Source organism: Pan troglodytes, chromosome 1 (assembly GCF_028858775.2).
Source record: "Pan troglodytes isolate AG18354 chromosome 1, NHGRI_mPanTro3-v2.0_pri, whole genome shotgun sequence".
Taxonomy (NCBI): Eukaryota; Metazoa; Chordata; class Mammalia; order Primates; family Hominidae; genus Pan; species Pan troglodytes.
Window position 1 is genome coordinate 52,354,063 of NC_072398.2, and position 22,727 is coordinate 52,376,789.

The 22,727-nt window shown below is 36.2% G+C and overlaps 1 protein-coding gene across 5 annotated transcripts in view; it reads right to left on the reverse strand.

Annotated features, from left to right (window-relative positions):
* Window positions 1–21,934, reverse strand: part of LOC107966493 (complement factor H-related protein 1) — a 57,354-nt gene extending 35,420 nt beyond the window's left edge. Inside the window, exons 1-8 of one of the 5 annotated variants that reach the window (XM_063794073.1) lie at window positions 20,968–21,063; window positions 17,351–17,540; window positions 16,736–16,912; window positions 8,314–8,496; window positions 6,574–6,750; window positions 6,107–6,289; window positions 2,829–3,046; window positions 958–2,187 (exon numbers count right to left, since the gene is read on the reverse strand). In XM_063794073.1, the coding sequence (XP_063650143.1) occupies window positions 2,850–3,046; window positions 6,107–6,289; window positions 6,574–6,750; window positions 8,314–8,496; window positions 16,736–16,912; window positions 17,351–17,540; window positions 20,968–21,048 (1,188 nt within the window). In that variant the 5' untranslated portion in view covers window positions 21,049–21,063 and the 3' untranslated portion in view covers window positions 958–2,187; window positions 2,829–2,849. Of the gene's footprint in view, window positions 1–957; window positions 3,047–6,106; window positions 6,290–6,573; window positions 6,751–8,313; window positions 8,497–16,735; window positions 16,913–17,350; window positions 17,546–20,967; window positions 21,064–21,777 lie in introns of those variants that run through there. The other 4 variants (XM_054656938.2, XM_054656941.2, XM_063794071.1 and 1 more) reach the window with 4 other exon arrangements.
* Window positions 21,935–22,727: the final 793 nt, after the last annotated feature.

Below are 22,727 nucleotides of genomic sequence, written 5' to 3' on the forward strand. Positions count from 1 at the left end.
CTTAATTCTTGACTTCTGTGCACCACAATCTCAACATCACATGGGAGCTACCAAGGCTTGGGGCTTGCACCATCCAAAGCAATGGTCTGAGCTCTATGTTGACCCCTTTTAGCCCCTGCTGGGATGCAGGGCACCAACTCCTGAAACTGCAAAAAGCAGCATGGTCCTGGGCCCTACTCACAAAACCATTTTTTTCTCCTAGGCCTCTGGGCCTGTGATGGGTGGGGTTGCCCTGAAGACCTCTGACATGCCCTGGAGACCTCTGACATGCCCTGGAGACATTTTCCCCATTGTCTTGGTGATTAACATTTGGCTTCTCATTACTTGTGCAAATTTCTGCAGCCAGCTTAAATTGCTCCCCAGAAAATGGGTTTTTCTTTTCTATCAAATCATCAGGCTGCAAATTTTCTGAACTTTTATGCTCTGCTTCCCTTTGAACATAATTTCCAATTCCAAACCATATATTTGTGAATATATAAAATTGAATGCTTTTAACAGCACCCAAGTCATCTCTTGAACGCTTTGCTGCTCAGAAATTTTTTCCGCCAGATGCCTTAAATCATCTCTCTCAAGTTCAAAGTTCCGCATCTCTAGGGAAGTGGCAAAATGCCACCAGTCTCTGAGCTATACCATAGTGACAATCACCTTGTTCCTGTTCCCAACAAGTTTCTCATCTCTAGCTGAGACCACCTCAGCCTAGATTGCATTTTCCAAATCACTATCAGCATTTTGGTCAAAGCCATTTCACAAGTCTCTCTAAGAAGTTCCAAACTTCCCCACATCTTCCTGCCTTCTTCTGAGTCCTCCAAACTGTTCCAACCTCTGTCTGTTCCCCAGTTCCAAAGTCACTCTACATTTTTGGTTATCTTTACAGCAGCACCCCACTCTACTGTGTAATACCAATTTACTGTATTAGTTGATTCTCACACTGCTAATAAAAACATACTTGAGACTAGGTAATTTATAAAGGAAAGAGGTTTAATGGACTCACAGTTCCACATTGCTGGGAAGGCCTCACCATCATGGCAGAAGGTGAATGAGTAGCAAAGGTACATCTTACATGGTGGCAGGCAAGAGAACTTGTCCAGGGGAACTTTCATTTATAAAACCATTAGATCTCATGAGACGTATTTACTACCATGAGTGGGGTATGGGGAAACTGCTCCCATGATTCCATTATCTCCACCTGGCTTGCACCTTTGATGCATGGGGATTATATAATTCAAGGTGAGAATTGGGTGGGGACACAGTCAAACCATATCAGCAATTATTTTTGAAATTTTATTTATGATATATGTTGATGAAGTAGAATTAGTCACTGGAATTAATAAAACAATTTTTTACTTTTTATTCTCCAGTCTCTGCAAACCTGTTATTTGAAAACTGAGTTAGATTTGATAGCTTATATCATTCTTCAGTCTTAAAAAGTTATTCCTAGCTTTAGTCACCAAAACATTCTCAGTCTAGCAATTAATATTTCTCATTCTGTACAGGACTAGATCATTATACAAGTTCATGCTTTTTTCTCTATAATCAGGAAAAGTGTTGGGAAAGGGAACATTGTTTTCTTCTTACCCTGCAACTTCTCACTAACCATATGCTAACTGGGGGTAAAAATCTATTAAAGTGAATGGGGATTTCAATTTGTTAACAGGGATATACAATCTTTTCAAAAACTCCTTATATACAAAGAAAAGTACAGAACAGAGAGTGAAGGCAATTAACAGGAGAAAAGACCAAAAAAAATCTGAAGCAAAACTTAATAAGAAATGCAAAAACCATATATGAAGAAACTTTCAAAATATTTGTATTAAGAAAATACAAATGTAGCCTTAAACAAATCAGAAAAAGAATTATTTCCTTAAATAGGAATTTTCAGCATCCTATTTATTTCTTTTTAAGACAGAGTCTCAGTCTGTTGCCCAGGCTGGAGTGCAGTGGCACTATCTTGGCTCAGTTCAACCTCTGCCCCACTGGTTAAAGTGATTCTCCCACCTCAGCCTCCTGAGTAGCTGGGACTACAGGTGCACGCCATCATGCCCAGCTAGTTTTTCTGTTTTTAGTAGAGACAGGGTTTCACCGTGTTGACCAGGCTGGTCTTGAACTTTTGACCTCTGATGATTCCCAGCTTGGCCTCTCAAAGTGCTGGGATTACAGGCGTGTGCCACTGCACCTGGCTTCAGCATCCTAAAGTGTCAACATTGCCCAAGTTAATATATACATTTAATGCACTTCTGGCTGTGTTCCCAATGCTCTGAAAGGGTTAGCAAAACCTCTTTTCTTTTTTCACAGGAAAATGATAATAATTCACCTTCTTTAGTACTATTTCCTTTAAATCATGATAATGATGTAATGTCAGTGTTTGGCAGGAAACACTACTTTTAATAAAAATGACCCTATTTGGTTAACTGCATCTAGAGGACCATGGCTACAATAAGGGAATACTATAGTGTGTTTATTTTCACTTATAATTTTAATATCTAATTTTATGGTATTATTACTTCCCCAAATAAAATCTGAAGTCATTTTGTTTCTATGTCTAGGTATACTATACAATATGCAGAAAGCCATTCAGCTGTCTGTCTCTATACTTACTAATTCATTGATAAGAAGTCCAATATAAGAGTAGTTTTTATTATTTTAGTACAAGCATAAGCAATAATTTAGTTTGTTTTAATATATTTTTGAGAACATATTAAGTTGCAAATTGAAACTCTTATATTAATTTTCTTTGAAATAAAGTAGAAATTACAACAATATCAGAAGCTATCTTTGCAAGCTTTGAGACCATAAGACTGAGAAGTGGAAGAAGTGGAAGTTGGACATACATTTAGGGTACCAATGTTGCCTTATTCGCATCTGGGGTATTCCACTATCCCTTCCCGACACACTGCTTGAAATGATAGAATTGATGTATTTGCATTATATCCCAATTTACACATAAATTCAATGGTATCCCCTGTTTTTGCATAATATTTTCTGTCATTTCTTCCTTTTAACTTTATGTTATTTTTATTCATGTTTTTTTCAGTTATTATACATGGATCTGAAAGCAGAAAAAAACAATTAACAATCATAATCTTCTCTTTCATGAGCAAATAAAATGCATCCTAATGAGTAGTTTAGGATAAAATAAAATTATAAAATAATCCAAATAGTTAATAGTTATTAACTTGTGCTACATACTGACTTTAGCATTTCACAAATATAATAAGTTCAGTTGCACTTCCCCAACGTCACAGCAGAGATCATCAGGTGAGGTGATAAACGTGAACCCTGGCAGTCTTTCTCTAGAGGCTGAACCTTCCCTAAAACATGTTGTGTCCACCCTAGTGACTTCATATCAAAAAGGATTATGCTAACATGTTCCATTGGAGTCATGGTTACTTATCCTCCTTTCCCCCATTCGACAAGCCGTGACTACAAGCACTCCAAATGTACTCACATTTTGCTAATTTAATTCTATGTTTATATTTTTCTCTTATGCCCACAATGTAGAAACAGAACTGTAGAAAGGTATAATCTTTCTAATAGTCATCTATTAAAATGAAACTATATATACATACATACATACATAAATATACCTCAATATCTATCAGTTATCTCTCTCTCTATCACCATCATCTATCCCTGTCATCTTCATTTTCTATTTTAAAGAGAGGCAAGGATAAGCACACAGAGTAAATATGAATCCCTACATGATTATGGACAAATTACTCTATCTCACTATGCCTTCATCTGTAAAATCAGTAAGATAATGTTACTTCCACATATGGGTTTTCTTTTATAAAATTCTTTTGTAAAAAAATTTATAATTTTTTTTTAAGTTCCAGGGTACATGTGCAGGATGTGCAGGTTTGTTCCATAGGTAAATGTGTGCCATGGTGGTTTGCTGTACCTATCAACCCGTACCCTAGGTATTAAGCCTAATTCTTACATGATAAAAGTGTCAGTTCTTACATAGCAAGCTTTTCATTTTTGATGATATCATTCACTCACCTATCTCTTCTTTTGACTCAAGTATTCTGCATTCTCGTTTAGCCCTTATTAGCATTAGCATTTCTTTAGAAATTTCCCCAATCATATTTTAATACATCTTTCAAGTACTTACTTAAATAAATTTCTTAACATAGTACATATCACTTTTGAAATCCAAAAATTTTTAAGATCTCTTCAATACATTCAGGGGCTGTTTACAATTCAAAAATAAATATTACTTGAACTGTAAATACTTCTCCAAACATATTTTCCAAAACTTTCTAAAGTTTCCTGCTGCCTGGGAAAGTTTTCCTCATTGCTTTAATATGCCATATGTATATGTAATCTTTTCCATAAGGTTGCCTTTTTCCCTAGAATTCTGTGCTTGAATGCTCTTTGCTTCCTTAGTTTTGAAGACTGAAACTCTTGCTTGTATCATAGAACTGATCTTATATCTTCAGATAATTATAATCCTTTCCTGTTCTTGATTGTGAGAAGAGGTAATGCTTTTGCTGTGAAACCCATCTTAGGAGTGTCCATCTCCTCAGTCAATCAAATTTGAGACTCAGAATTTATCTCTGAAACCTAACACTTTTCTATGAAATCAAGTTTGAAGATACTTGTAAACTATTTTGATTTGAGGATACTAATTTCTTCTTCAGTCTTGCCACTTGCATAGTTTGGAGCTCAAACTTGGACATGATCATCTACAGAAGTGGATACTTAAGTAGGGGACAGTAATTAAGGTTTAGCCCATTGTAAGATCAGCCAAAATATCAGCGTCATCAGTCAATATGAAAGGTAAAAGGTAGCATAGCATCAAAATAAAGGAAATGAGTCACGTCACAGAAAAGAACTGCTTGTATCATCCTGTACTTAGGAACTTGAGCACTTGAAAAACTCATGAACTTATAGTTTAAGAGCTGTGATAGGAATAGGTTATCTGACATGCAGGGACTGATGGGTATCCCAGGGCTCTACCTCATAGGCTAGTAGAAACTTGTGGCAAATTTTCTTTTAGGTTTTCTTGTTGTTGCCATAATCATTGTGGCTTATATTTTTTGAATTGTGTTGCTTCAAGTTCATAGTACTTGGGGGACAAAATTCTGGAAGTATACCTATATTACTGGCTTGAGGGGTTTTTAGTGTATTCATTTTGGTTCTGCTGTAAGGGAAGAGGAGAATAAGGTAAAAATGGAAAAGCAATGGGTTATGGAAATGGCTGAAGTTTCGTTAATTTCTTTCTTTCTTGCTAGGAATACTGATAAAATATAAGTAAGAATAATAATCAGAGAAAGAACTTCTCAGTGTTAACCAGCTATGTGTTCTATCAGGAAAAATTTCATGTTTTCAAGTAGGGTTTACCAGTTTGTGGTTTTTTGAAACAATGTTTTCAGAACTGTTTGAAAACTCTTTATCTCAGTGTTAATAATGTGAAAATGATTACTGGTGTTAAGCTGAGATGCCATATTTCATATGTGCGCAATAAATGGATGTCATTCTTGAAGACTCATTGTATCCATTAACAAATTGAAGACTCTGAACATTCTTGGTTTTTTCTTTTTCTCTTTTTCTTTTCTTCTTCTTCTTATTTATTTATTTATTTATTTATTTTTTATTTTTTTATTTTTGGAGACGGAGTCTCCCTCTGTCACCCAGGCTGGAGGGCAATGGCGCAATCTCCACTCACTGCAACCTCTGCCTCCCGGGTTCAGATGATTCTCCTGGCTCACCCTCCTGAGTAGCTGGGATTACAGGCATATGCCAGCATGCCTGGCTAATTTTTGTATTTTTTGTAGAGACAGGGTTCACCATGTTGGTCAGGCTGATCTCGAACTCCTGACCTCATGATCTGCCTGCCTCGGCCTTCCAAAGTGCTGGGACTACAGGCGTGAGCCACCACCCCAGGCCGACATTCCTGTTTTAAAAAAGAAACTTGGTCATTGTTTACATGGAATTTTCCAAGCTTATACACTTGTATATTAAGATCTGAAAGGCAAATATTCAGCAGAATAGCTATTTGTGAACACAGTTCTAGGGTAATAACCCATAAAAATTCTAGTATAAAAAAGCAAATATCAAACTTATTACTCTGATTTTCTCCGGATCTAGAATTTTAAGAACTTACGTATGCATCTTGGTGGTTCCGACCACTCTCCATTACTACATGTTACATAATTAGAACCCTGAAGTTCATAGTAGGACTGGCATTGGTACTCGACTCTTGACTGTGGCACATACACTTTTAGTAGAAAGGAGGTGGTACCCCCATTGCTAATAGGTGGAGGAGGCCCACACTTTTCTGAAGAATCTGAAAAAAAAATACTTTATATGTGGGGAAAAATCAATAGTCTTATTGGAAACTTTCTAAATAAAGCTTTTTATTTACTCTTAACTGTATCTTATTTGATTTCTTAGGAAGACATCTGCATTTTCAACCTTGTTTTTTTTTTTTAAAGTCTCAAGATAATTCACACTCATAGGAGGACTACATATATATGTACATATATGTACACACATATGTGTACATATACATATGTAGGTGTCTATTATTTTATTTAATTCTAATAAAAAATACTTGAATAAAATACTTACTATAACATGTTGGCAAATGGGACCACCCATCTTCACCACACACTATGGAACCTGTGGTGTTTCCATAACTGATTTCATATCCATCGTAGCATTCGTAGTCCAATGTGTCATGGAGCTTAAACCGCACGCCATTACTCTTGGCTCTGGAATTCTCAAAAACAGGCATATCACAAAATTCTGAAACAAAATAAAATTGAGGGTTGCTTTTCTATGCCATGCGATGCACAACTCAACTAAGAAAGACCCATTGTAGGGATAAAATTTACCAATCAGTGTGTGCTAATAAATTAAGTACTATTCAAAACAGTCTGACAATCAGTGCTTTTTGTGCTATAATAATTACAATAGTTAAATATATTTCTCTCTGTATATTCTTTCTTATCATTCAAATCCTGTGAAAATATATTGGAAACATTTGGTCAGACCTATTTTTATTTGTGAAAAATCTCATTGGCTGTTATTAAAGTCTACTAATATGATGCTACAATATATTATTTTAAAGACGATAAAATTTTGTGAATTTAAAGGTTAATGTAACCATTTATGTAGTTATGTAACGATTTACTAACAGTAAGGGTGTATATATTAGATAAAAATTATATTAATTGGATATAAGTTCTATAAAATTTATGAAGCATCCTGTCTTTTATTTCACAAGTTTTAAAGTGGATCATTTATCAAAGCTGAGTAAAATTGAAGTATACACCTTTTTCTTTACACAGAGCCCGTGATAAGTATAGAAATTGAAAACAGTATTCTAGAAATGTAGGAATTCATATAACCCCCAAAACTCATGATAACATTGAGATAATCACTTTGTAAGTGTATCTTTTTTCTCACTTAGCTTAATATTTTTGAGAGTCTTTCATGTTGTATTATGTATCAAGGTTCCATATTATCTCATGACTAAAAATAGTTGAATTGTACCCTTGAAAATGAAGTGGATTTGGGAGTATGTAAATTATACAACAGTATCTGGGTTAAAAATACATTCAGCAATTTGTCTTTAAAACTCTTTGTGAATATATAAAGAGGAAAGAAAAAAAATCAACTTTTGCCACTGAAAGATTTCCTTTGTTCATTATGCAATCTCTTTATCATACTAAGTAAAGGTCGAGCATGTTCAGAGAACTTTACATGTAAAGAATCCATTGGCAAGTATGAGGTTTGTAAACATTCAGCCCACCCACCTACCCTTTTCCTTTACTTGTTTTCTCTGTAGTAAACAATAGGGTAGAGATAATTTTTTGATTGGATATCCTCAGTAGCATCATTGATACAAATTCTTAAGGTCTGATTCTCCTGACACTAGCAGAAATTCAGAATTAAGCACTCATTTCTCCCCTGACATGTACAACTTTTCTGAGCGTGAGCACGGAATGCAATACAAGCAGCTGATAATTTTGAAATACAAAGAAAGGGAAGACAACAAAGTTTTTATTGGCAACTAACATATTTTGCTGATATTCTCATGCAGCTCCCTAACTAGTCTGTACATGATAAGATTGCTTTTATGTAAAGGCAGATTGAGTTGTAAGAGATGAAATGATCATCTTCCCAAGTAGCCATTACTCTAAACATGCAAAAGACTTAATTTGGCACAGAGTGTTGAATGGTTTTAGAAGTATTTGTATCTCTTTACTCCTAAAATTGTTTTCTATAATTTTAAGTAAAACACTATCATCTCAAAGAGAGGAACGAAGTTGACAGAAACTGAATGGGAATATGTAAATCACTTACTAATGCAAATTGGTTGTGTTGACCATCCATTTTGCAAACATGTAATTGATCCTGAAGAATTTCCATCTGCTGTTGCATATCCTGGTTTACATTTATATTGTATTTCTTTATTTAAAATGTAAATAGAGGAAGATTCAGAAATGAATCCATTTTCAATTTCTATATCTGATTTTGAGCATGTTCCTAAAATAGAAAAAGTAGAGAAAAAAGTAAATATTTGTTGAGTAGTTCTTTTATAGGAGGGAACAAGTAAAAACATGGCAATATGGCAAAACAATGAAACATTTGTTAATGAGTTGAAAACAGCAAAACTGGAAGTTTCCTAGACATCCGTGTTCTTAAAGGAAACCACGAATTTCTGAAGGAAATGTTGAACACAGGGAAGGGCAAAATGAAAGCAAAGAATCCTTGAGACTGTCAACAGAGCTCTGGCAGGCCTTGAGGAATGCAGATCTAGGAGACTCTCAAGTCCCTAATGAAATTTTGGAAGACTTTCTGGCTACTTTGCAACAACCTGAGTATTTTTGGTACTATTAAGGGGTCTTAAACCTCCTTAAGTCAAATGCCATTTCCCAGGCAAAAGATACGGTACACACTGCTACCATAGGCAAGAAAGTAATTTTGTAAATCTTTTGTCTCCAAGAATTTAAAGTGGTTGTCATCTTAAGTGGGTGCTTAAACCCATATAGACGTGGTGTTTGAGAGGCATGTGGAAATGTAAGCAGAAAAAAGAAAGCAAACAAGATAGCAAAAATAAGTTCTAATATATTAGCAATGTATTTGTTCTTTATATATTAGTAACGTATGTGTTCTATACATTACTAATGGGTATACGTACAAGGTAGTACTTATTTTAGTAATGTATATGTTTTAAGATATTAGTAATGTATATGTTCTTTTCTAATTAGTAATTAGAAAACAAATGTAAATGGACCAATTTCACTATCTGAAAGAAAAAGAAATCATGTTAAAGATGATGCATATTTATAATATAGCATTTGTCATAATCATGAGTTTTCTGATCTATTCTTGCCTACTTTCCTATTAATCTCCTCCAGCCTCTAAACTACAGTGTTCAGTTTCTATTGTAAACAGCTTTATTTTCAATACCTACAAAGTGCTTGACACACAACAATATTTATTAGGTGGATTAATGATAGAGTTGGTGCCTATGGCAGGAGAAAAAGGGACTTTTCTTTCAGGGGCCTAGGCTATTGTTGAAGACAGTTGCTCCTATAATGTTGTAGGAAGATTCCCATTATCTTACGTCTCAATTATTCCATAATTATCATGTGGTTTCTATAATGGAATGTTTTGTAAATTGCAAACAATACACACAAACAACTTTCAGAGTCCCCTTTACTTAAAAAGTAAAAGTCAGCTGTAACTGAAGATGAGCCTTAATTTAAAGCAACAGAGCACTAACTATAAAAATAGATATCATAGAGGGCAGCCAAGATGGCCAAATAGGAACAGGTCCGGTCTACAGCTCCCAGCATGAGCGACGCAGAAGAAGGGTGATTTCTGCATTTCCATCTGAGGTTCCGGGTTCATCTCACTAGGGAGTGCCAGACAGTGGGCGCAGGACAATGGGTGCAGCGCACCGTGCGTGAGCCAAAGCAGGGGAAGGCATTGCCTCACTTGGGAGGCGCAAGGGGTCAGGGAGTTCCCTTTCCTAGTCAAAGAAAGGGGTGACAGACGGCACCTGGAAAATCGGGTCACTCCCACCCTAATACTGCGCTTTTCCCACGGGCTTAAGAAACGGCACACCAGGAGATTATATCGTGCACCTGGCTCGGAGGGTCCTATGCCCACGGAGTCTCTCTGATTGCTAGCATAGCAGTCTGAGATCAAACTGCAAGGTGGCAGCGAGGCTGGGGGAGGGGCACCCGCCATTGCCCAGGCTTGCTTAGGTAAACAAAGCAGCCGGGAAGCTCGAACTGGGTGGAGCCCACCACAGCTCAAGGAGGCCTGCCTGCCTCTGTAGGCTCCACCTCTGGGGGCAGGGCACAGACAAACAAAAAGACAGCAGTAACCTCTGCAGACTTAAATGTCCCTGTCTGACAGCTTTGAAGAGAGCAGTGGTTCTCCCAGCCCGCAGCTGGAGATCTGAGAACGGGCAGACTGCCTCCTCAAGTGGGTCCCTGACCCCGACCCACGAGCAGCCTAACTGGGAGGCACCCCCCAGTAGGGGCAGACTGACACCTCACACGGCCGGGTACTCCTCTGAGACAAAACTTCCAGAGGAACCATCATACAGCAGCATTCGCAGTTCATGAAAATCCACTGTTCTGCAGCCACTGCTGTGGATACCCAGGAAAACAGGGTCTGGAGTGGACCTCTAGCAAACTCCAACAGACCTGCAGCTGAGGGTCCTGTCTGTTAGAAGGAAAACTAACAAACAGAAAGGACATCCACACCAAAAACCCATCTGTACATCACCATCATCAAAGACCAAAAGTAGATAAAACCACAAAGATGGGGAAAAAACAGAGCAGAAAAACTGGAAACTCTAAAAGCAGAGCACCTCTCCTCCTCCAAAGGAATGCAGTTCCTCACCAGCAACGGAACAAAGCTGGACGGAGAATGACTTTGACGAGTTGAGAGAAGAAGGCTTCAGATGATCAAACTACTCCGAGCTACAGGAGGAAATTCAAACCAAAGGCAAAGAAGTTAAAAATTTGAAAAAAATTTAGACGAATGTATAAGTAGAATAACCAATACAGAGAAGTGCTTAAAGGAGCTGGTGGAGCTGAAAGCCAAGGCTCGAGAACTACGTGAAGAATACAGAAGCCTCAGGAGCCGATGTGATCAACTGGAAGAAAGGGTATCAGTGATGGAAGATGAAATGAAGGAAATGAAGCGAGAAGGGAAGTTTAGAGAAAAAAGAACAAAAAGAAATGAACAAAACCTCCAAGAAATATGGGACTATGTGAAAAGACCAAATCTACGTCTGATTGGTGTACCTGAAAGTGATGCGGAGAATGGAACCAAGTTGGAAAACACTCTGCAGGATACTATCCAGGAGACCTTCCCCAATCTAGCAAGGCAGGCCAACATTCAGATTCAGGAAATACAGAGAACGCCAAAAAGATACTCCTAGAGAAGAGCAACTCCAAGACACATAATTGTCAGATTCACCAAAGTTGAAATGAAGGAAAAAATGTTAAGGGCAGCCAGAGAGAAAGGTCGGGTTACCCACAAAGGAAAGCCCATCAGACTAATAGCAGATCTCTCAGCAGAAACTCTACAAGCCAGAAGAGAGTGGGGGCCAATATTCAACATTCTTAAAGAAAAGAATTTTAAACCCAGAATTTCATATCCAGCCAAACTAAGCTTCATAAGTGGAGGAGAAATAAAATGCTTTACAGACAAGCAAATGCTGAGAGATTTTGTCACCACCAGGCCTGCCGTAGAAGAGCTCCTGAAGGAAGCGCTAAACATGGAAAGGAACAACTGGTATCAGCCACTGCAAAATCATGCCAAAATGTAAAGACCATCGAGACTAGGAAGAAACCGCATCAGCTAACGAGCAAAATAACCAGCTAACATCATAATGACAGGATCAAATTCACACATAACAATATTAACTTTAAATGTAAATGGACTAAATGCTCCAATTAAAAGACACAGACTGGCAAATTGGATAAAGAGTCAAGACCCATCAGTGTGCTGTATTCAGGAAACCCATCTCACGTGCAGAGACACACATAGGCTCAAAATAAAAGGATGGAGGAAGATCTACCAAGCAAATGGAAAACAAAAAAAGGCAGGGGTTGCAATCCTAGTCTCTGATGAAACAAACTTTAAACCAACAAAGATCAAAAGAAACAAAGAAGGCCATTACATAATGGTAAAGGGATCAATTCAACAAGAAGAGCTAACTATCCTAGATATATATGCACCCAATACAGGAGCACCCAGATTCATAAAGCAAGTCCTGAGTGACCTACAAAGAGACTTAGACTCCCACACAATAATAGTGGGAGACTTTAACACACCACTGTCAACATTAGACAGATCAACGAGACGGAAAGTCAAGGATATCCAGGAATCGAACTCAGCTCTGCACCAAGCGGACCTAATAGACATCTACAGAACTCTCCACCCCAAATCGACAGAATATACATTTTTTTCAGCACCACACCACACCTATTCCAAAATTGACCACATAGTTGGAAGTAAAGCTCTCCTCAGCAAATGTAAAAGAACAGAAATTATAACAAACTGTCTCTCAGACCACAGTGCAATCAAACTAGAACTCAGGATTAAGAAACTCACTCAAAACTGCTCAACTACATGGAAACTGAAGAAACTGCTCCTGAATGACTACTGGGTACATAACGAAATGAAGGCAGAAATAAAGATGTTCTTTGAAACCAACGAGAACAAAGACACAACATACCAGAATCTATGGGACACATTCAAAGCAGTGTGTAGAGGGAAATTTATAGCACTAAATGCCCACAAGAGAAAGCAGGAAAGATCCAAAATTGACACCCTAACATCACAATTAAAAGAACTAGAAAAGCAAGAGCAAACACATTCAAAAGCTAGCAGAAGGCAAGAAATAACTAAAATCAGAGCAGAACTGAAGGAAATAGAGGCACAAAAAACCCGTCAAAAAATTAATGAATCCAGGAGCTGGTTTATTGAAAGGATCAACAAAATTGATAGACCGCTAGCAAGACTAATAAAGAAAAAAAGAGAGAAGAATCAAATAGACACAATAAAAAATGATAAAGGGGTTATCACCACCGATCCCACAGAAATACAAACTACCATCAGAGAATACTACAAACACCTCTACGCAAATAAACTAGAAAACCTAGAAGAAATGGATAAATTCCTTGACACATACACCCTCCCAAGACTAAACCAGGAAGAAGTTGAATCTCTGAATAGACCAATAACAGGCTCTGAAATTGTGGCAATAATCAATAGCTTACCAACCAAAAAGAGTCCAGGACCAGATGGATTCACAGCCGAATTCTACCAGAGGTACAAGGAGGGACTGGTACCATTCCTTCTGAAACTATTCCAATCAATAGAAAAAGAGGGAATCCTCCCTCACTCATTTTATGAGGCCAGCATCATCCTGATACCAAAGCCGGCCAGAGACACAACCAAAAAAGATAATTTTGGACCAATATCCTTGATTAACATTGATGCAAAAATCCTCAATAAAATACTGGCAAACCGAATCCAGCAGCACATCAAAAAGCTTATCCACCATGATCAAGTGGGCTTCATCCCAGGGATGCGAGGCTAGTTCAATATATGCAAATCAATAAATGTAATCCAGCATATAGACAGAACCAAAGACAAAAACCACATGATTATCTCAATAGATGCAGAAAAGGCCTTTGACAAAATTCAACAACCCTTCATGCCAAAAACTCTCAATAAATTAGATATTGATGGGACATATCTCAAAATATTAAGAGCTATCTATGACAAACCCACAGCCAATATCATACTGAATGGGCAAAAACTGGAAGCATTCCTTTGAAAATCAGCACAAGACAGGGATGCCCTCTCTCACCACTCCTATTCAACATAGTGTTGGAAGTTCTAGCCAGGGATTTCCTTCAAGAGAAAGAAATAAAGGGTATTCAATTAGGAAAAGAGGAAGTCAAATTGTCCTTGTTTGCAGATGACATGATTGTATATCTAGAAATCCCCATTATCTCAGCCCAAAATCTCCTAAAACTGATAAGCAACTTCAGCAAAGTCTCAGGATACAAAATCAATGTACAAAAATCACAAGCATTCTTATACACCAATAAGAGAGAAACAGAGAGCCAAATCATGAGTGAACTCCCATTCACAATTGCTTCAAAGAGAATAAAATACCTAGGAATCCAACTTATAAGGGATGGGAAGGACCTCTTCAAGGAGAACTACAAACCACTGCTCAAGGAAATAAAAGAGGATACAAACAAATGGAAGAACATTCCATGCTCATGGGTAGGAAGAATCAATATCATGAAAATGGCCATACTGCCCAAGGTAATTTATAGATTCAATGCCATCCCCATCAAGCTACCAATGACTTTCTTCACCAAAGTGGAAAAAACTACTTTAAAGTTCATATGGAACCAAAAAAGAGCCCACATCACCAAGTCAATCCTAAGCCAAAAGAACAAAGCTGGAGGCATCACACTACCTGACTTCAAACTATACTACAAGGCTACAGTAACCAAAACAGCATGGTACTGGTACCAAAACAGAGATATAGATCAATGGAACGGAACAGAGCCCTCAGAAATAACGCCGCATATCTACAACTATCTGATCTTTGACAAACCTGAGAAAAACAAGAAATGGGGAAAGGATTCCCTATTTAATAAATGTTGCTGGGAAAACAGGCTAGCCATATGTAGAAAGCTGAAACTGGATCCCTTCCTTCCACCTTATACAAAAATTAATTCAAGATGGATTAAAGACTTAAACGATGGACCTAACACCATAAAAACCCTAAAAGAAAACCTAGGCATTACCATTCAGGACATAGGCATGGGCAAGGACTTCATGTCTAAAACACCAAAAGCAATGGCAACAAAAGCCAAAATTGACAAATGGGATCTAATTAAACTAAAGAGCTTCTGCACAGCAAAAGAAACTACCATCAGAGTGAACAGGCAACCTACAAAATGGGAGAAAATTTTTGCAACCTACTCATCTGACAAAGGGCTAATATCCAGAATCCACAATGAACTCAAACAAATTTACAAGAAAACAACAAACAACCCCATCAAAAAGTGGGCGAAGGACATGAACAGATGCTTCTCAAAAGAAGACATTTATGCAGCCAAAAGACACATGAAAAATGCTCACCATCACTGGCCATCAGAGAAATGCAAATCAAAACCACAATGAGATACCATCTCACACCAGTTAGGATGGCAATCATTAAAAAGTCAGGAAACAACAGGTGCTGGAGAGGATGTGGAGAAATAGGAACACTTTTACACCATTGGAGGGACTGTAAACTAGTTCAACCATTGTGTAAGACAGTGTGGCAATTCCTCAGGGATCCAGAACTAGAAATACCATTTGATCCAGCCATCCCATTAATGGGTATATACCCAAAGGACTGTAAATTATGCTGCTATGAAGACACATGCACACGTATGCTTATTGCGGCATTATTCACAATAGCAAAGATTTGGAACCAACCCAAACGTCCAACAATGATAGACTGGATTAGGAAAATGTGGCACATATACACCATGGAATTCTATGCAGCCATAAAAAATGATGAGTTCATGTCCTTTGTAGGGACATGGATGAAACTGGAAATCACCATTCTCAGTAAACTATCGCAAGGACAAAAAACCAAACACCGCATGTTCTCACTCATAGGTGGGAACAGAACAACGAGAACACATGGACACAGGAAGGGGAACATCACACTCTGGGGACTGTTGTGGGGTGGGGGGAGGGGGGAGGGATAGTATTAGGAGATATACCTAATGCTAAATGATGAGTTAATGGGTGCAGCACACCAGCATGGCACATGTATACATATGTAACTAACCTGCACATTGTGCACATGTACCCTAAAACTTAAAATATAATAATAAAATATAAAAAAAGAACCAAAAAATATTCATCATGAAAAAAGATTGACAATTATTTAGTAAAATGAGCAACTTGTTCATAATGCAGAAAAAAAGGAAAGAACAATACTAGCCACAAAGAGAATGCATTTGCATTACATATAATTAAAAGAGATTTTACATTCAGAATTATTAAGATGATTCCAACTAATAACGACCAAAACTCCCAAAAAGATAAATAAAAGAAATCAAACTGCATTTCCAAATTTTAGAATCATTAAATACCAATTAAACTGTGAACATGTATTCTAAATCCAGCTGGTAGTAAAAGAAATGCAAATTTACATTACAATGCTATACCATTTTATAGCCACTCAACTTGTAAATATTAAAATGTGACATCACCAATCATTAGCAACATGTGAAAAAAGAAGGAACTGTTTATATAAATGTATATTCGAATAAATACTGTAGGAAACCTTCTAGAGTAGAATATGTACAAGATCCCAGAATACCCATTTGTACTTAATCTTCTTGGTTCAAGATGACGAACCTCGGGTATTTACCCGAGACATTGATGCCGCTTCAATATGACTTTATTTAACCAACAAGTATTGTGTTCTAATTCTTTTACTGTATTCTTGACTAATGCCCATTAATAGGAGCATTTATTTTGCTATGTACTTATCAAGAAATTTGTATATTCACACAATTAAAAAAGTAAAACTAAATAGGTCCGTTGGCAAAACAAGTTGACAACAACATTTTGCCACAGTTAATATAGACAAGTCTGAGATTGTCATCCGTGTTACTTAGAAAGACATGAACATGCTGGGATCTCATAGCGGTGTACTTACTGACACGGATGCATCTGGGAGTAGGAGACCAGCCTTTCTCCGTACATGTAACTGTGGTCTGTGCTTTTGGAAGACGGTAGCCAGGATGGCAGGCAACTTCTGTAGAGTTACCCTGTACAAACTTTCTTCCATAATTTTGATTATATCCATTTTCCAAATAAGGAAAATAACATTTTCCTAAGGACCATAGCAATGATAAATAAATAAAGTAAATGAGAAACATAAATTTGCACAAAAAGTATATTAAAATTATTGTTACCATATTTAAATAAGATCGCATAAACATCCAAAAATAATGTACAACTTAGTATGAACTAAAATTACTAACAAAGGTTGTACAAGAGGAAATGTCAATATTTAATATTACTTCTCTTTAGTTTTCATAATTAAAATATGTATAAACTATATAGATATTCTCATAAAGTCTCTATATTTATTTTTCATATGATTTTCAAGAACTCATAATAGAAAAGATCTATTTTGGTCATTTTGCTTGAACAACTCATTTCTTGGCCCTATTTCTGTTACGTAAGACAAGAGTAATCAATTATGTGCTCTCCTCTCTTTAATCTTTTAAAGTTTTATACATGTGTAGCAGTTCAGAGGTTTACTTACTGAGACATGGTACTGCTGGCGACCACCCATTTTGTGTGCAATGAATGTAATCCCAGTAACTTCCTGAAGGAGTCTCAAAATGTTCATCACAGTAATAGGAGTAATATTTTCCTACAGCTGCTGGAAAGTGTGGTCTACGCATATTCTTATGAAATAGACCTCCATGTTTAATGTCTGGAAAATCACAAGGCTTCACTTGCAATAAAAAACAAACAAAAAAGTATAAATAATTTTTACTGTAATAAATCATATTAGAGATAAATTTTGATATCACCTTCTCTCAAACATTTTCTTGTGGAATTACAGCAACCATAACTAGTTTCCTGATCCTGACCTCTCATCTTTATAATCTGTTTTCCTGGGTATAAATTAATAACCCTTCATCTGGTCATTTTATTTCTACACTTAAAATCCTTAATGGATCCCAAATCAGCTAACAGGACGAGAAGAACCTCATTCTACTTTCTCTACTTCTACTAATGTAGTATGGTCTCTTTAGCAATTCTGGAGGTTTTATCAACATTAATTTGAACTGAGCTTATCTAGAACTATACCAAGTTATGCTAAAGCTGTCAGTTCAGGGTGCACACATTACCAATAATTGTTTTTTGGAAAAGAGAAACAAGAAATATGACTCTAAACATTAACAAAAAATCAGAAATGCACCAATTATCTCCAGAAATAAAACATTTTCTTGAGTTTTGTGGCATTTTGTTTGTATTCGATGGCATGCATTCTTACCATAGTTAGAATTCATGTATCGGATGAGATATATTATTGACATAAAAAAAATAGGTGCATACACGAATGTTCAAATATATATATATATTCTTACATTCTATATGTATGTAGACATATAGAATGTTGACCAATACCATAATTTAAATAGCATATAATTTATGTTTCTTCTATAATTCTGGAACAAGTGATAGAAAATAATATTTACAACCTATTTATTGGGAAAACTTAAGAATATCACTAAGGAAAAATCTTTAAGTTTGAATCATCATAAATCAGAGAGAATGGGAAGGAGGCTAGCGGCACAACAGCTTTAATGTGCAGATGAGAAGACTAAGTTCAGAGAAGTGACATCTTTACTTTGTGGGAAGTGTTTGCTAGTTACAGAACTGGCTCCAGAGGCTTGTTGGGTGACACATGACAGCTTCTCTGACCCAGTCCCTCAAGCATGGATGCACAGTTTTCTGCTGAGTGTCTCCTCCATATTGGAAAATCTAAATCTCCCTGCACTGTGTAACCTCCTGAGATACTCTTACATTTTCTTATGATTGCAGGCTATTTAGTCTGAGGAAGAAAGGGACATATATTAAAGGAAATCATTTTAATTTTTCTTTCTTCTTTTTTTTTTTTTTAACAGTCTTGTTCTGTCACCAAGGCTAGAGTACAGTGGCACCATCTCGGCTCACTGCAACCTCTGCCTCCCAGGTTCAAGTTATTCTCCTGCCTCAGTCTCCTGAGTAGCTGGGATTGCAGGTGCGTGCCGCCACTCCGGCTAATTTTTTGAATTGTTAGTAGAGACAGCGTTCCATCATGTTGGCCGGGCTGGTCTCCAACTCCTGACCTCAAGTGATCCGCGCGCCTTGGCCCCCGAAAGTGCTGGGATTAAGGCAGGAGCCCCCCGGCTCGACCAAAAATTACTTTTCTTAGTCAGTGATAATTTCAAAACTGTAGTGAGTTTTTCATAGTTTAGGTTTGTTTCTGAAAATCGTTTCTCCCACTAAAAGGCACTGGAATTTCATAGGGAAATTATTCGAACTTGGTTTGTAGTAGGAAAAGTCAAGGAAATCCTGGGACCTTTTGTTATGCCAGAGTGTAATGGGGACACGTGAAATATACACAGAAGCCAGCTTCTTAGTTAAACTTGAAATAAATTTGAGCGTCCCAAAGAAGTACAATGGCAATTAATTGTAATGCATTGGGTACTGAAAATGATCAGTTTAAAAGGGATTTAGAGGCAACCCTGCTCTACATTACTAATTGTCACCCTTGACACTTTGTTATGACAACTCTAGTAGATGAATATAAAGTTTATACAATTCTGAAAGGATATTCATGAATAAAAATAATTTTCCTGACAACCTGTTTTTAAATAAGTGTAAATAACTTATGAGTTGATGGAAGAAATATTGGTCAATACAAATTCAATGAACATTATAATAGGTTGCAATTACAAATTTTCTGTCAAGTTTATCTTTCAAATAGCGTGGCTTCCAAAAGAATTGGTGTGCTGATTTTATTGTTCAGAACTGAAACATCAACCACCATTAAAAAAAAATTCTTAGCATAAGCAACTCACAAAGTATATCCTTCATTAATCATATGAAAAATATTTGCTGATCTGATTTACTAGATTCTGAATATAGATGAATACAGATAATATGTAAACATAAAGTATTCAACAAGACAAAAATCAGCAAGGACAATACACCCAAGATATAATTACCCAATTCTGATGAATACCCTCTAAAATCTGTGTTGGTGGGTATATATATATATATATATATATATATATATATATATATATCCTTGAGTAAAAAGTAAAAAGTTATTTTTAATTATTAATATTCTTTTAATACATTGTGTAAATATCATGGTGTTCATCTGCTAGAGCTACCATAACAAAGTACTACTGATTTCATAGAAATTTATTTTCTCACAGTTCTGGAGGCTACTAGTTTGAGATAGAGCTGTCAACAGGATTGGATGCTTCTGAGACCTCCTCCTTTGCCTTGTAAATGGTTGTTTTCTCTCTATGCCTTGCGTGATCTTTCTCTATATGGTGTGTTCTTATTTTCTCTTCTTATATGGACACCAGTTATATTGGAGTAGGACCCACCTGAATCATTGACCTTTAACTTAATTACATCTTTAAGCACTCCTTCTCCAAATGCAGTCACATTCTCAGGTATTGGGAATTTGGACTTTAACAAATGAATTTTGGCGGGATGCAGTTGAGCCAATGCTACTGAATTCACAAAGATGTTTCTCTCTACCCAAGATGTTATTCCACTAAATAAGTTACTTTCTCCTTTGAGAAATATAGGTGCGACCCAAATTTACAAGACATTTTGCTCAAGTTTACTCTTACAAAGAGTTCATTGGAGGAGGCAAGTTTTCCACTGGAATATCAGATAAGAAAGAATTTGTCATCATTCTTTTCTATGGTGCTTTTAAGAAAGTAAGTAAGAAAATATAGTGCATATGCTTCTCTAATTCCAGTCATTTCAAAATAGTAGTATTTTCTTCTTTGCATTCTACTTTAATCTATTTAGTCTTTATTTGAAGAAATGTACCTGTAACAGTTCAGTTAAAAAAGGAAATAACTGGTGAAATTCCTTTTTTTTCCATTTTGGCACAGATCAAGTTTGATTTTGCGCAACAAATATAACTAGCAAATCATGTGATAGATAATACTATAAAACTTAAAGCTCTTTCCCTAGAATCAAATAAAGTGGCATAGCTTTGCGAAGAGTGGTTGAGGGAAAAGATAGTCTCATAAATTGATAATGGGATTTCCAGTATTACCCTCCATTACATTGGCTGAAATATGAAGTTTTGGATAATTACAAAATTTGTATTCTTCATTAATGGACACACACCCTTGATTGTCCATGATTTTTGACCCATGTGGTTCCACTGCTAATGTTATGATATAGTTCTTTAATATGCAAGGCCTGCATTCAAAAAGATAATTAATACAGAAAATATATGACTTTCAAGGAGAAATCAGTGAACAATGACATAACGCTATGAAAAGTATTTTCTGTATATTTACTTATTGAACATTTGCTAGTGAACTCAGAAATGCCAATCAAAACTTACTGTCATTCCAATGTAAGTTTATATTCTATTTTTTCATTATATATGTATGTTGCTAATTTTGTTGAAATAGTAAGTTGATATTAATGTTAATTAGTTTTAGCAGCTTTCTTAAGCTATAATAGAAATATAAGAAACTGCATAATTTAAAATGTATTATTTGATTTTTTGATATATAAATCTATAAAAATCACCATATGTAAGATTATGAAAACATCAGTCACTCCCAATGTTCCCCTTGTATTACGTATAGGAAAATTCTGAACATTTTAAGCTTAGAATCTGTCTAATGACATGTTTCCCACTTAAAGTTTCATGAGTATATTCACATATCTCCATAATCAATATTAAATGCCTTTTACACTGTAGAACTTAGAAAACAAATAAAACATTATTCATTTTTTCTTTGTTAAAGAGATAATTTTTTATAAAATTAATTTCTGTTATACTCTCACAAAATATGTCACTTCTACTAGCATAGTGAATAAATCCTCTTTGGTTCATAAAATAATTATAGACATACAAAGCTAGATATTACATGAAGTTACATTTAAGAGGGAAGCTGAGTGTTTAGGTCTCTTTTAACTTACCTTGTCCATTAGCACAGGAAACCCACAAGGTCAGAATGACATTGATTAGTAACAACATGTTAGATATTCTCAGTAGTATGCTAATACAAAAGTTTCAGTTGCACTGTTTGGGGTTTGAAATCTTTCATTATTAGTTACCACGTGTGGTTCTGAATTTAAGTGCACTACCATGAAGCTAGGGGCTTTAAGGTCACTTAGTAAATATCAAAGTTCAGAGAGTTTTACAAAATGCTTCAATAATTCCAGTTCGTGGTTTCACAATCATCTGTGGATTTGATTGCCTGATATGTACTGGTACAATTTTATTTAGGCACAGTAATGGACTGAATCCAAAAGTAATATAAAACATTAATTTACTTTATTTCTCATTTTTTGAGTAAAGAGAGTTTCCATAAAGGGAACGAAAGGCTTCTGCAACTATTGGAAGAACTGAGGGAACAAAGGTCAAAAATGCTATTTCCAGAAAATTCTGATGTTCAAGAGTCTTAGTGATGCCCTCACTAATTATCTATGGTGCTGCAGTGGATGTTTCTCAGCAAAACGTCCAGAATCAAAGAAAGCTACTGTTGGTGATCTCAGCTGCTACCAGCAGCTGCTACCAGATAATGCCTTGTCTTTCTCTTCTTCCAGGTCTTCTTTAAGTACATCTCATGGGGGAATCTAAGGGAGAAGCAAGCTATGGAGAAAGGAACTTCAGAAACTGTAGTTTCAGGCTGATCTTCTGCAATGCAGAAGAAAATGAAGATAGGAACTGGGTTGATTTCAAGTTGAAAATAAACATCTGGCACACTCATCTCGTGAAAATCCTGCTGTTTGGCATGGCACGGTTTTTTTTTCCCCCACAAATAGTCAAAATACTCTTATCCCACATACTCTTCTTAAAATGAGAACACTAATTTTAAAATTAAACACTGGAAAATAGGTGAGTTTCTTCCACATACAGATGAATC